The following is a 12,897-nucleotide window of genomic DNA, read 5'->3' as shown; positions in this document are numbered from 1 at the left end:
GAGACCTTGTCGAGTGGACGTTGACATTTGAGTTTTCCATGAAAGACGAGCGAAGAGCTAGGCCGTTTCTCTCTCATCACCTCACGCCCACCACTACCACCACCATCATGCTCGCATTATGGGAGCCTGCTAGCTGCTCTAACACGCTGTCCTCACCACTCTGCCCTACACCTAATTACCCGCTCCGGGCCACTATAAAAGATAGAGAGCAAATACATCCATTCGCAGTCATCGATCAGCGCTGGTCGGGGGCAGCTGCTGATCGCTTACGTTCTCAAGATGGCGCTACGGAATCCTGTCCTTCTCCTACTGGCCCTTGTTGCCTCTGTCTTCTTTAGCGTCCAAGCCAGCTACAACCCCAAGGACGGCTCCTACTCCTCCGAGCCCGCCAAGGATGAGGAGTACACAAAGCCCCACTACAAGGATCCCTCTTCCTCCCCTCCTACTCATTATGACCCCAAGCCCTACTACTACTACAAGCCCAAACCTAAACCTTCCTACTACTACGTCAAGCGAAAGCCCTACTACTACAAGCCCAAGCCCTCTTACTACTACAAACCCAAGGCCTACTACAAGCCAAAGCCCGTGTACTACAAGCCCAAGCCCTACTACTACAAGCCCAAGCCCAAGCCCTCTTACTACTACAAACCCAAGGCCTACTACAAGCCGAAGCCCGTGTACTACAAGCCAAAGCCCGTGTACTACAAGCCCAAGCCCTACTACAAGCCTAAGCCCTACTACTACAAACCAAAGCCCTACTACAAGCCAGAGCGTGTGTACTACAAGCCAAAGCCTTACTACCAACCCAAGCCCACTTACAAGCCCAAGCCCATTTACAAACCACCTTACTACTATGACCCCTCTCCCATCTACAAATCTCCCCCTCCCCCCAAATACTATGATCCCTCGCCCATCTACAAGTCTCCACCACCTCCCACATACTACGAGCCCTCTCCTATTTACAAGTTTCCACCACCCCCCACTTACTATGATCCCTCACCCATCTACAAGTCTCCACCTCCCCCAACATATGTCGTGGATCCTTCTCCCATTTACAAGTCTCCCCCACCACCCACCTATGAGGAGCCTTCTCCGGCCTATAGCTCTCCTCCCCCTGTTGTCTATGATCCTCCCTACTCTACACCTTCTCCAATCTATTCCCCACCTCCCCCATCATACTAAGGTTACGCAACAAACTCAGTATGCAACACATAACTTCACAATGGTATAAACCAAAAGTTTCTTAAAGACAACATTTTCCCACTAAACTTGTGCCCTTCCATGTGCTCTTTTCACTGGAATTTGTTTTGGACTTTTACTTTTGTTGTTCTTATTTCATGAAACATGTAGTAGGTCATGTAAGTTACAATGTCTTTACCACACTAAATCACTGATCTAAGTAGCCAACATATAAAATTCTTTGTAAATAAAACCACAAGAGAATCTTCAGCTTTCAATTTATAGAAAAGATTTTCTGAATTGTACTCTTGCAAGACTCTAGGTAGAAAACATGGATACTCTTGGAAATTCTTGGTGGGCATTGTGGAAAAGAAAACACACACAGCAGGTCTTGGAAAAAGAGGATATTATAGCATAGCATGCCAATATATAGGCTTTATGCACATCTTGGTGAGTCACACCTTACTTTTTGTGAACAACCTTTGTTTCTTTCTTGAAAACCATCTCTAGAAAACCATGTGGTTGCTCACTATTTAGGAGAAAATAGCTCAAAAATGGTGGTGGAATGATCATAGAGCCCTTCAAGAGGTTGACATTTTGTCAGAATTTACCATTACCATTTTATACACTGATCAGAGGCCTTGATGCCTTAAATTATGTATGTCAAATAGATAAAATCTATTTGGTTTGATAGGATCCAATTTGCATCACTTTAAGTAGAGTGCACACTAAGATAGGGACCTTGCTCTGAGTTCAAACCTATCATGCACCACCTTTGTAATCCATGGAACTCATATTAGTGCTTGTGGAAGCTAAATGTGATGCATAAAGAACTTGATGAGAGAGAAATCACATATATATAAAAGGAAACCTTATCTACCGGCCTACATCTAGCAATACTAATTAACACTAATTAGCATTGCACACACACTACCTAATATAGCAAGCTGCAGACTCATAGAATCTTCAATCTGCTCACTATCTACAGCTACACATTATAGAACTACAATAACTAACAGACCTGCTAACACCTGCACATTACACAACTTAACACATCTTACAAAAACTTTCACATTGCAACATTAATAGATTCTAACAAAACCTGTTAAACCTGCACATTACAGGCACTAACAGATGTAACATAAACTCAGGCAAAAGCTGAAAACAGATGAAAGAATGGCTTCAAGAGGTAGCACTGAGTGCTCCTCAAGCTTAATGCAAGAGAATCCCCGACAGCGGCACCAAAAATGTGCGCTTTTCCACAATCCTTTCTCGAACACTAAAATTTCCAGTTGAACTCAGCCTAATAATATTATCACTTGCTTATTGTTAAGCCACCATGATCCTTTCACTTGTTGACCTTTCTCTGGTGCAAAATGTAGACAAGGTGCAGATCGAGACATGCCAAAATTTTAGGGAGCACTTACATCTTTGGCAATGCGTACGATGATAGCAAAAATGTTTCTTTGTAAAAACTTGGGTTCCAATAGCTAGCTGGATAGGGTGTATATTATGGACGACAACGCCACATGGACTTGAACGCATGTACTAGGCAATGGAAAGCATGAGCTATGCCTCTTCTTCATCCTCTTCCTCTTATGAAGAAAGTTTCCTCTTCCTCTTATGAAGAAAGTGATGGTGCAGACAAGGAGGAACAAGGGAGGAAAAAGGCAATAAAGAGGTCACTCTCTTCTCCATCCTCCTCAAAATCTTTCTCTTCTAAAGAAAGTGATGGTGCAACTTTTGAACCACCAAAAAGAAGAGGCCTTAGGAAATCCTATGTAGCATGGAAGAGGTTGTCCAAGCTCAAAAATTTCAAAGAGGGAGGAAAGAACATCTCTTTCCTTATCTACAATGGCACCTTTGGTGCTACGAGCAAAGTCTTGGCCTTCATTCAACAATTCGATGCTACGTTTGGATATGAGGGCTTCACGGAGTCGTCTAAGCTACATCATGTAGCTATGTATTTTCAAAAGTCCTCAAGGCAATGATGGTCTAGCCTACGGGCAAACAGTGAAGCTCCACGAACATGGAAAGCTTTAAGAGATTCCATCATTAAGTAGTTTTTGGCTACCGATGCCAAAGACAAAGTACTCACGATGGAGAAGAGGGTGACCTCTTTCTCGCCTTTTTCTTCTCTTGTTTTCTCTCATCCATCTTTGAATTATGGTGTGGAGAAGTGTGCGATGGTCTTCTCCGTTTAGGGGGTGTTGGATAGCGTTTTGCTCGCTGTCTTCGTGGATCCATCTCTGCCAAGGTGGCAAAAGACTCACTTTTTTCTCGTTCTTTCGGTGGGGGCTCTACCATTGAAACTTGAGTTCTCCTTTGGGAAGGAGATGCATCGTCAAGTAGTAGATTTTTGAGCCCTTCGTACGGTTCCTCTTCTTCTTCCCTTATTGGAGAGAGGCCTCTTTTGGAAGTCTCACAAGGAGGCTCCCTAGGTACTCTCTCTTCTTGGTGGGGAGTTTGGAGAATCCCATGATCACGTAGCTGCCATTGCACTTCACTTTGGAGGGATGGATTGCCCATGGCTTGTTGAAGCCTAGAAACAAGGTAGTTAACAAACATAAGGGCATCATTAGTAGCCTGTTCATTAGCAAAATCAAAGCTGTCAACATTAATTTCACTCTATTTACTATTGTCAACCATTCTAACAACTTTTAGGTGTACTTTGGCACTTCAAACCCTAGTTGCTACTCCTCTTAACTGTGGGACGCATGTCTAGCCCGGGGAGGTCACCTAATAAAAATGGAACCTATCATGTGAGTTCAACAGAAGGGTATTTAAAGTTCTTGAAACTTACAAAAATATATATACAGAAGGGCATTATTTTTTCAAATTTGAAAAAAAAAATACATATGTTAAAAGAAAAGGGTACATTATATTCTTAACAAAATTTATAGATAAGGGGTTTTACAAACATGTCTTGAACGCACGTGATGTGGTAGTTTTACACATAGTGAATCCCCCGAGATGTTTAGCCTGTAATGGAATTGGCCTATTTAATTTGAGAGTAGCGGAAATTAATGAGAGTACTTTTGAAAAATGACTTTGTGAGCATAGCGGGTGAACATAATTGAAGATAGCAACATAATCATAGCAATTAGTTAACTTGGCATGAACAATACTTTTGCAAGAGAGAGAATTTGGAGAACATGACAACAGTTGAGGACTGGATTTATGTGGAGCCGGTCCCCCGTCCAATAGGCATTTGTATTATGATTTCTCCCATTAAGAGAGACTTGTTACAATACAATCTTTGTGTTCCTTGTGACCTAGGTGATGCAATGAAGATGGAAAGCTTCATGCATCACAAACATAACATAAACTTGAAGAAAGCTTTAACTATCCCAAGCCTCAATCCGAGACCTCAAACACCTTCGAAGGTGGAGAGAGCTAGCAGGGAATGAGGGTAGGGAAGAGGAAGAAGAAACATTTCGTAGGAGAAAGAATTAGTTCCTCACTTATCATAACTCTTGTTGCTAGCATACATAATAGCATAGTAATGAAGAAGAAGGAGATGGGAAGCATAAGCATTGAAGCATGGCTCTTGGTTGGATTTGCACTCCATATCCAAGAGTGTTGGTGTAGGCTCTCAACCTCTACTCGCTTGGAGAAGGAGAGGGAGCTCTTGCACTTTGCATAGCACACAATGAGAGTGTTTGTGAGTGTGTGTGGGTGAGTATAGCCCCTAAGCAACCCCCTATCTTGCTTGGGTCGACCCCCCCTTGTAGCTCATGCTTGAAGCTCATTGGACCCCTCCAAGCCTAGCCAATGTAAGGTCTCCAAACCCACCGACACCAAAAGCGGAATGGAACCTTTGACAGGTCTCTAGGCTTACTAAGGTCAAAGTCTTTAAACAAGAAAATTTCCAGGTAATTCACCCTTACCATTGACAGTGGTTTAGGTTTATAGCCCTAGAAGAGACCTAGTCCTGTCTCGCAGTGGAAACAGGATTCTAGAAAAAAATTCCGGCCCTAAATCTTCATCCTTTAGATTAAGGTTTTGTTAGCCAACACTTTTTTCCCTCTAGCATATGTAAAGAATGAAGATGCAAGAGAGCTACACAAGACAAGCACAAAGCACACAGAGATGGAAAGCTTCTTCTTCTTCTTCACAGAAAAGAGAGTACAAAATGACTAAGTGCTAAAGCTGAAAAGTAGCACATATGTACATGCGGTCACTAAGTGTGAACTCGCTAGAAGCGTACTAGGCTGGCACTATAAGTGTAGTCCAGCTGTAGAATCACTGGCAGAGATCCTCCGTGTCGGTCACCTAACGCGCCAGTGAGTAAATGCTGTAAGCGGCCAAGACCCGTAGTGGATGCCAGTTCAAGGTGTAGAGCTCGACATCTCAACACTCTCCCTCGAGCTCTGCATGTCGCAGAGTCCAAGCATAGTCCGGAAACGTCGAAGCTTCTCAGCTCCGAGGGCCTTGGTGAAGATATCCGCTATCTGCTCCTCTGTGCTGACGTAGACCAAGTCGATGTCGCCCGCCAACACTTGCTCTCAAACGTAGTGGTAATGGACCTCTATGTGTTTGGTCCTGGCATGGAACATTGGGTTCCTAGCCAACTGCATGCTGCTGAGGTTGTCACAATGAATGACAATCTGCTGGTCCACCTGCACTCCCAAGTCCTCAAGTAATGTGCGTAGCCAAGCTACCTCGCACGCCGCAACTGCTGCACCTCTGTACTCGGCCTCTGTGCTCGATAAAGCAATCGTAGGCTGCTTTTTGCTGCTCCAAGTAACAACAGCACTCCCAAAAGAGAACATGAAGCCACTCGTAGATCTCCTATCAACAATGCTACCTGCCCAATCTGCATCTGTATACCCATACAATGCTAATGGTGCATCTGCTGCATAGAACAATGCGTAGTCAAGAGTACCTTGCACATACCTAAGTGTGCGTCGTACTCCATCCAAATGTGGCTTCCTCGGAAGCTGCATGAACTGACTCTCCAAGCCTACTTTGTAGCTCAAGTCTGGCCTCGTGATAGTTAAGTAGATTAGACTACCCACAATCTTCCTGTACATGTTGACATCCTCAACAACATCACCCTTCTCTGCACTCAGCTTTGCATTCACATCCAAGGGAATAGAAATTGGCTTACAATCAGCCATACCACACTTTGACAACATGTCCAAAGCATACTGTCTCTGTGATAGCCATACACCCTCTAGAGTCCTCATCACCTCAATGCCAAGAAAGTAGCGCAACTCGCCTAATTCTTTCATTTCAAACTCCTATTTGAGAAGACCCTTCACATGGTCAATCTCCATAGCATTGTCACCAACAATAATAAGGTCATCTACATATATGGTAATGACCACAATACCCACATCACTCTCACGTACATAGAGTGAATGATCAGCATGAGCTCTCCTAAAACCAATACTGACAAGATACTTGGCAATCCTGTCATACCATGCTCTAGAGCCCTACTTCAAACCATACAAAGCTTTGAAAATTCTGCATACATAATCTGGGTAACCTGGATCGACATAACCAGGTGGCTGATCCATATACACTTCCTCTTGCAACTCACCATTCAAGAAGGAATTCTTTACATCCATTTGATGCATAATGCATCCTCTAGATGCAGCCACTGCTATGATAGCTCTCACAGTCGTCATCTTTTCCACTGGAGCAAAGGTCTCCTCATAGTCTATGCCATACGTCTGTGCATAACCCTTTGCGACCAACCTTGCCTTGTGACGCTCAATGTTACCATCAGCCTTATGCTTGGTTTTATACACCCATTTATAGCCAATATCTTTCTTGCCACTTGGCAATGGCACCAACTCCCATGTGTCGTTTGCTTCCAATGCAGCCATCTCTTCATTCATTGCATCATCCCAATGCACATTTCCAACTGCATCCTCAAAACATGTGGGCTCCACATCCTGTATCACCTTAGCCATGTAGGCTTGGTGATGCGCTAGATACCCATCATAAGTCAATTTCTGAACTGGATTTCTGACTCTATTAGATCTGCACGGTCCTGGGTCACTCCTTTTCCCTCTAGCATCTTCTTGTACTTTCCTTACACCAGGTGTCCTAACAGCCGGAACTCCAAATTCCTCATCAAGACTTTGTTCAGAACCATCTGAATCCATGTCTACATGTGAAAAACCTGATGATGCATCAGCCATAAAGGGAGGTTCATCAACCTTTTCCTTTCCTTTTCGTGATACATTCCCTGTACCTGTTGGTGGAGTAACCTGCGTACGTAGTCTACCATTCCATGGTTTCTCAACAGAGCCACGAGAAGAGGACTCTTGTGGTCCACTCAAAACCTGTGACTGTGGCCGCACATTTTGTACAACCACATCATCTTTTACATCAGCCCCAATAGTGCCATGTGCATTACTGTACCAGCTGCTCATCTCCTCAAAGACTACATCTCTGCTCACTCGTAATTCTCGTGTAGTAGGATTGTAACACTTGTACCCCTTTTGTTCAAGGGAATATCCCACAAGAATACATTTCTCTGCTTTAGGATCCAATTTCCTACGCAACTCATCTGGTACATGCACGTAAGCTATGCAGCCAAACACTTTCAAGTGTGCCAAATCAGGCTTTGTACCTGTAAACTTTTCCTCAGGTGTTACATCATGCACCACAACTGTAGGTGTCCTGTTCATAATGTACACAACTGTATTTACGGCTTCAGCCCAGAAATGATGACGCATGTTCTTCTCATTCATCAATGCACGTGCAACCTCTGCAATGTGCCTGTTTTTCCTTTCTGCGACCCCATTCTGTTGTGGAGTATATCTGCATGTAAACTGCCTGCGTATACCATGCATTCGCAGAAAATCTGAAAAATCATTGGAGAAGTACTCTCCCCCTCCATCTGACCTCAATGTATTGATTTCCATATCTGTCTCCTTCTCAATCATGACTTTGAAGTCTTGAAAGTGACCAAACACTTCACTTTTGTTACGCATGAAGTAGACCCATACTTTCCTTGTATGGTCATCAATGAAAGAGACATAATACCTGCAACCATGTATACTTGCAGTATTGGTTGGACCCCAAACATCTGTGTGCACCACCTCAAGTGGCTTTTTACATACATTGTGCTCATGTGGAAATGAGCCCTTTGACTGTTTTCCAAACTGGCATGCTGCACACACTTTATGCATACCATCCACCTTGAATTTGGGAAAACCTTTTACAATCTGTTTTGATTGCATGCTGCGCAATCTCTGCTCATTGACATGGCCAATGCGTTTGTGCCAAATATCAACATCAGCCACAACACCTGTCCCCTGTGCAAATAATGCAGCTTTTACCTCAGGCATGTCTACATTCAGCGTAAACATTCTGCCCACACATTTGCCCTCTGTGATCAGCTTACAGCCATTCTGGAAATCTTCTACATAACAGCCATTTGGATTGAAGCGAACCTGCAAACCCTGCTCAACCATTTGTCCAACAGAAACAAGATTCTTTGTAATGTTTGGGACATGAAGTAAATCTGCTAAGTACTTTGATTTCCCACTCTTCGTATTTAGGGGTATGTCCCCTACATGAGCAATGGGGTGAGCTGTGTCATCTCCTGTCTGCACATAGCCTGACACATCTGGTTTGCGCATATCTCTAAACCACTCTCCACGAGACGTCATGTGATTAGAGGCACCTGAATCCACATACCAAACATCATCTTGGGTGGAATTCTCTGCAGTCATTGTATTCATTACATGCTGCATAACAAACATGCGCTCGTTTTTATTGTCATCTGCATCTCTGCTAGTAGATGCATAGTTGCCCTGTTCTCTCTTTCCACTTTCTTTTCCCTTTGGACAGTCACGTGACATGTGACCTCTTTCACCACAAGTCCAACATTCTCTGCTATCTGGAGTATGTTGCTGCATGCTTGATCCTGCACCACGACCTCTTTGACTCCCCCTGCCTTGAGACTGGTTTCCCCTGCCACCTGTATTGTTTTGATTTGATTGACCTTCCAAAAATTGGCCCCTGCAACCCCTTGGGCCTTGACCACGACCTCTACCTCTACCTCTGTTGGAGTTAGAATAGAAGGCCTGTTCAGAATTATTTCTGCCATGAGAAGAAGATGTGTTAAGGTTCTTCTCCTCAAGAATAAGCATAGAAATCAAATCTTGGAACACGGGGATGTCGTCTCTTGTATTCATGGAAGACCTAAAATGTACATACTCATCTCCTTTTTAACTTTTCAAACTACATTTCCTTAAGACAACCTTTGAAAATAGTATTGAAAGCATTCTTTCAGAAAACAGACATCTTTAAACTTAAGACAAGGTACTGTCATTTCTAAGTATCACTGACCAGTACTAACTTGTCTCAAGACCACCTATACAAGGGTGAAAAATGGCACCCATTCCTTATTTATATAACCGGGGTGGAAGGTCTTCACCCAAAGTCCGGGTGCCCATATGCCAAAACCAATTGCCCATACAACCGGGCGGTTCCTCTAGGATAAACTTAAAAGTACTATCCATAAACATAAACAAGCACAGGGTAAAGACTCCACACGTGCCGAGGTAACCAACTCCTCCATGATGGTATCTCCATCATTACTCATTACCTGGAGTAAAATATTTCCAAGGAATAAGAGGTGTCTTGAGACAAGCTGTCTTAAGGATGGCCAAACATTTCTTTCCTAGTTCAACCAGTCATAACCCAATCAGTCCTTTCCTAATTACAATCATTGCTCACGGGTTTCGTGGAAGTTAGCTTCTATTTACAGCCAGTTTTTTTCCCTTCCTAACCTTACGTATGCAATGCTTAACTTAAAATGAACTCTAAAAGCTATTAATGGCATAATTGAAATCCACCTGGGACTGATCGTCCATCTGCTGTGGGGCAAGTGCCCGTAAACTCTCCTCTGTTGGCCTATGGCTAGGCCCTGCTTCATGGTCGTTAGTTGCTTTGTTGCGTTTGTTACTAACATCTTCATCTTCAGTCAAAGGGTTCTCGCTGGTTCTCTTGGGAGCCATTTCGGCAGCCTTATAAAAAGACTTAATCCATTAGAGGATTAATTGAATAACATTTATTTTTCCTTTTTTACCCAAAAATAAGGATTTTGGACCGTGGTTAATTCTTTGGCACTTAGATAGTTTTATTTCTTAATTATCCATTATATACAAAAATTGGTTACTTTTGACCAAAATACGTACCTAAACTATTTATCTACGGTTAGGATAATTATAATAGATTTCCCAAGGTATATTCCTTCTCTGGTATTGATATCAAAGGGTTTCTATTTACTTTTCTATATTTCCCTTTTTATTTTTCCCAAAACTTGGAGTAATTTTACTAGGATATATAGTTAAACTAATTTTCTTATGGTAGCATAATTACCACAGGTTCCTTGAGGTCTAATAAACCTTTGATAAACATCTCAATTCAATTTAAATCTATTTACTAATTTCCCCTATTTAAATTTCTCAAAAAATAGGGTATTTTAGCTAAAGTAATTAGCTATATTAATTTTCTGACTTTCTCCTAATTATCGCTGGTTCTTGAACACCTAATTAACCACTGATAATTATATGGAAGCATTTGAATTCCATTTACTAATTTCCCCTATTAATATTGTTCAAAAAAGGGTATTTTAGCTAAAGTAATTAACTAATTTAATTTTCTGAACTTATCCTAATTATCACGGGTTTTTGAACACCTAATTAACCATTGAAAATTATATGGAAGTATTTGAATTCTATTTACTAATTTTCCCTATTAAAATTGCTCAAAAAATAGGGTATTTTAGCTAAAGTAATTAGCTAAATGAACTTTCTGAGCTTATCCCAATTATCACAAGTTTTTGAACACATAATTAACCCATGATAACTATATGACAGCATTTGAATTCCATTTACTAATTTCCCTTATTTAAATTGCTAAAAAAACGAGGTATTTTAGCTAAAGTAATTAGCTAATTCTATTTCCTGAACTTATCCTAATTATCACAGGTTTTTGAACACCTGTTTAACCATGGATCAATATATGGAAGTAATTGAATTCCATTTACTAATTTTCCCTATTAGAATTTCTCAAAAAACAGAGTATTTCAGCTAAAGTAATTAGCTAAATTAATTTTCTGAACTTCTCCTAATTATCACAGGTTTTTTACCACTTAATTAACCCTTGATAATATGACAGCATTTGAATTCCATTTACTAATTTCCCCTATTTAAATTTCTCAAAACACAGGGTATTTTAGCTAAAGTAATTAGCTAATTTAATTTCCTGAACTTATCCTAATTATCACGATTATTTGAACACCTAATTAACCACTAATAATTATATGGAAGTATTTGAATTCCATTTACTAATTTCCCCTATTAAAATTTCTCAAAAAACAAGGTATTTTAGCTAGAATAATTAGCTAAATTATTTTTCTGAACTTCTCCTAATTATCACGAATTCTTGAACATCTAATTAACCAGTGATAATTATATGGAAGCATTTTAATTCCATTTACTAATTTCCCTTATTAAAATTTCTCAAAAAACAAGGTACTTTAGCTAAAATAATTAGCTAAATTAACTTTTTGAACTTCTCCTAATTATCACGGGTTCTTGATCACATTATTAACCACTGATAATTATATGGAAGCATTTGAATTCCATTTACTAATTTTCCCTACTAAAATTGTTTAAAAAATAGAGTAATTATGCCTAATTAATTAGGAAAACTTCTCAGAAAATTATAGGATAATTTTTCTAGATTAATAACTAACTAATGTATCTCTGATAAATAATTTAACTTAATCTAATCCTAACTAATATTTTTACCATTAATTCATGGTTAAATTGGCTAATTTCAGCCCTAATATAAGAGGATAAATAATTAGCTTAGTATTACTAAGCTTAATTATAATAATCAGCAGAGATTAATTAATTTAAAGAGGTTTAAGGAGCTTGCATAGACCTAATCGTTGATTTATTAACAGTTTATCGTAATCTAACCTTGCTAATTAAGAAGGATTAGGTTAATTACCGTTAGGGTTAATCAATTAGAGATTAAACTCTAATGATTTATGCGTAGTGTTTCTCCCTAGATGAGAGAGAAATTCTCAAGTCTCCGAGTCTAACAAAATATGAAGAGAAAGGTCCTATTTATAACTTCTTCTGGGCATCTGGCAGATTTTGGCAGCTTTCCCCTAGTCCAAGCAGCCCCCCAGCTTGAAATTTGCTCCATTTTCAGCCATCACTGCTCCTGGCAAGTTTCCCCAGCTTCCACACTCACCCCATACATTCCAGAATTTGCCTGGTTGATTTTTGCAGATCTTTAATGATGAAATTTGGAATTTCCTATCTAACTCTAGAACCTTAGTGTAAAGAAGTCTTTGCTAATGATTAACATATTCAATTTTTGTTATTAATTAAATTTCTATGGTAATTTTCCAAGACCCGTAACTATTCCCGTTTTTATCGGAATCAGATTCTGAAAATTTCTAAACATAGTAAAGCTCTGCTTATAATTCCAATAATACCAAAATTAATAGTGTTTGGAGTCCTGCAATAGTGTTTTCCATTAAATTTTGCAAACTTAGTACAATCTTTAAGGTTTCGGAAGCTGGAAACCTTACAGCCAATCACAAGTAGGAGGCATTACAAGTAGCAAGGGTAGCCTTGAGACAAGTGTCCCCCTTTCCCCTTTGAGAGAGAGGGCTAGATAAATGCTAAATAAATTAATTAAGTCTCCTAAATTATTATTGGACCC

At 40.5% G+C, this 12,897-nt stretch overlaps 1 protein-coding gene across 1 annotated transcript; it reads left to right on the top strand.

Moving 5' to 3' along the window:
• The first annotated feature begins 237 nt into the window (after positions 1-237).
• Positions 238-1,268, top strand: LOC147446232 (uncharacterized). Its single transcript, XM_086526196.1, has one exon. The coding sequence runs from the start codon at positions 280-282 to the stop codon at positions 1,180-1,182; it is 903 nt and encodes a 300-aa protein (XP_086382322.1). The 5' UTR covers positions 238-279; the 3' UTR covers positions 1,183-1,268.
• Positions 1,269-12,897: the final 11,629 nt, after the last annotated feature.

Source organism: Adiantum capillus-veneris, chromosome 12 (assembly GCF_014529385.1).
Source record: "Adiantum capillus-veneris isolate H3 chromosome 12, ASM1452938v2, whole genome shotgun sequence".
NCBI lineage: Eukaryota > Viridiplantae > Streptophyta > Polypodiopsida > Polypodiales > Pteridaceae > Adiantum > Adiantum capillus-veneris.
The sequence above is the reverse complement of the archived record's forward strand: the minus strand, read 5'-3'. Positions and strand labels throughout refer to the sequence as shown.

Excerpts from the sequence above, each read along its gene's own strand:
- LOC147446232 (XM_086526196.1), top strand. The coding sequence starts at position 280 with ATGGCGCTACGGAATCCTGTCCTTCTCCTACTGGCCCTTGTTGCCTCT.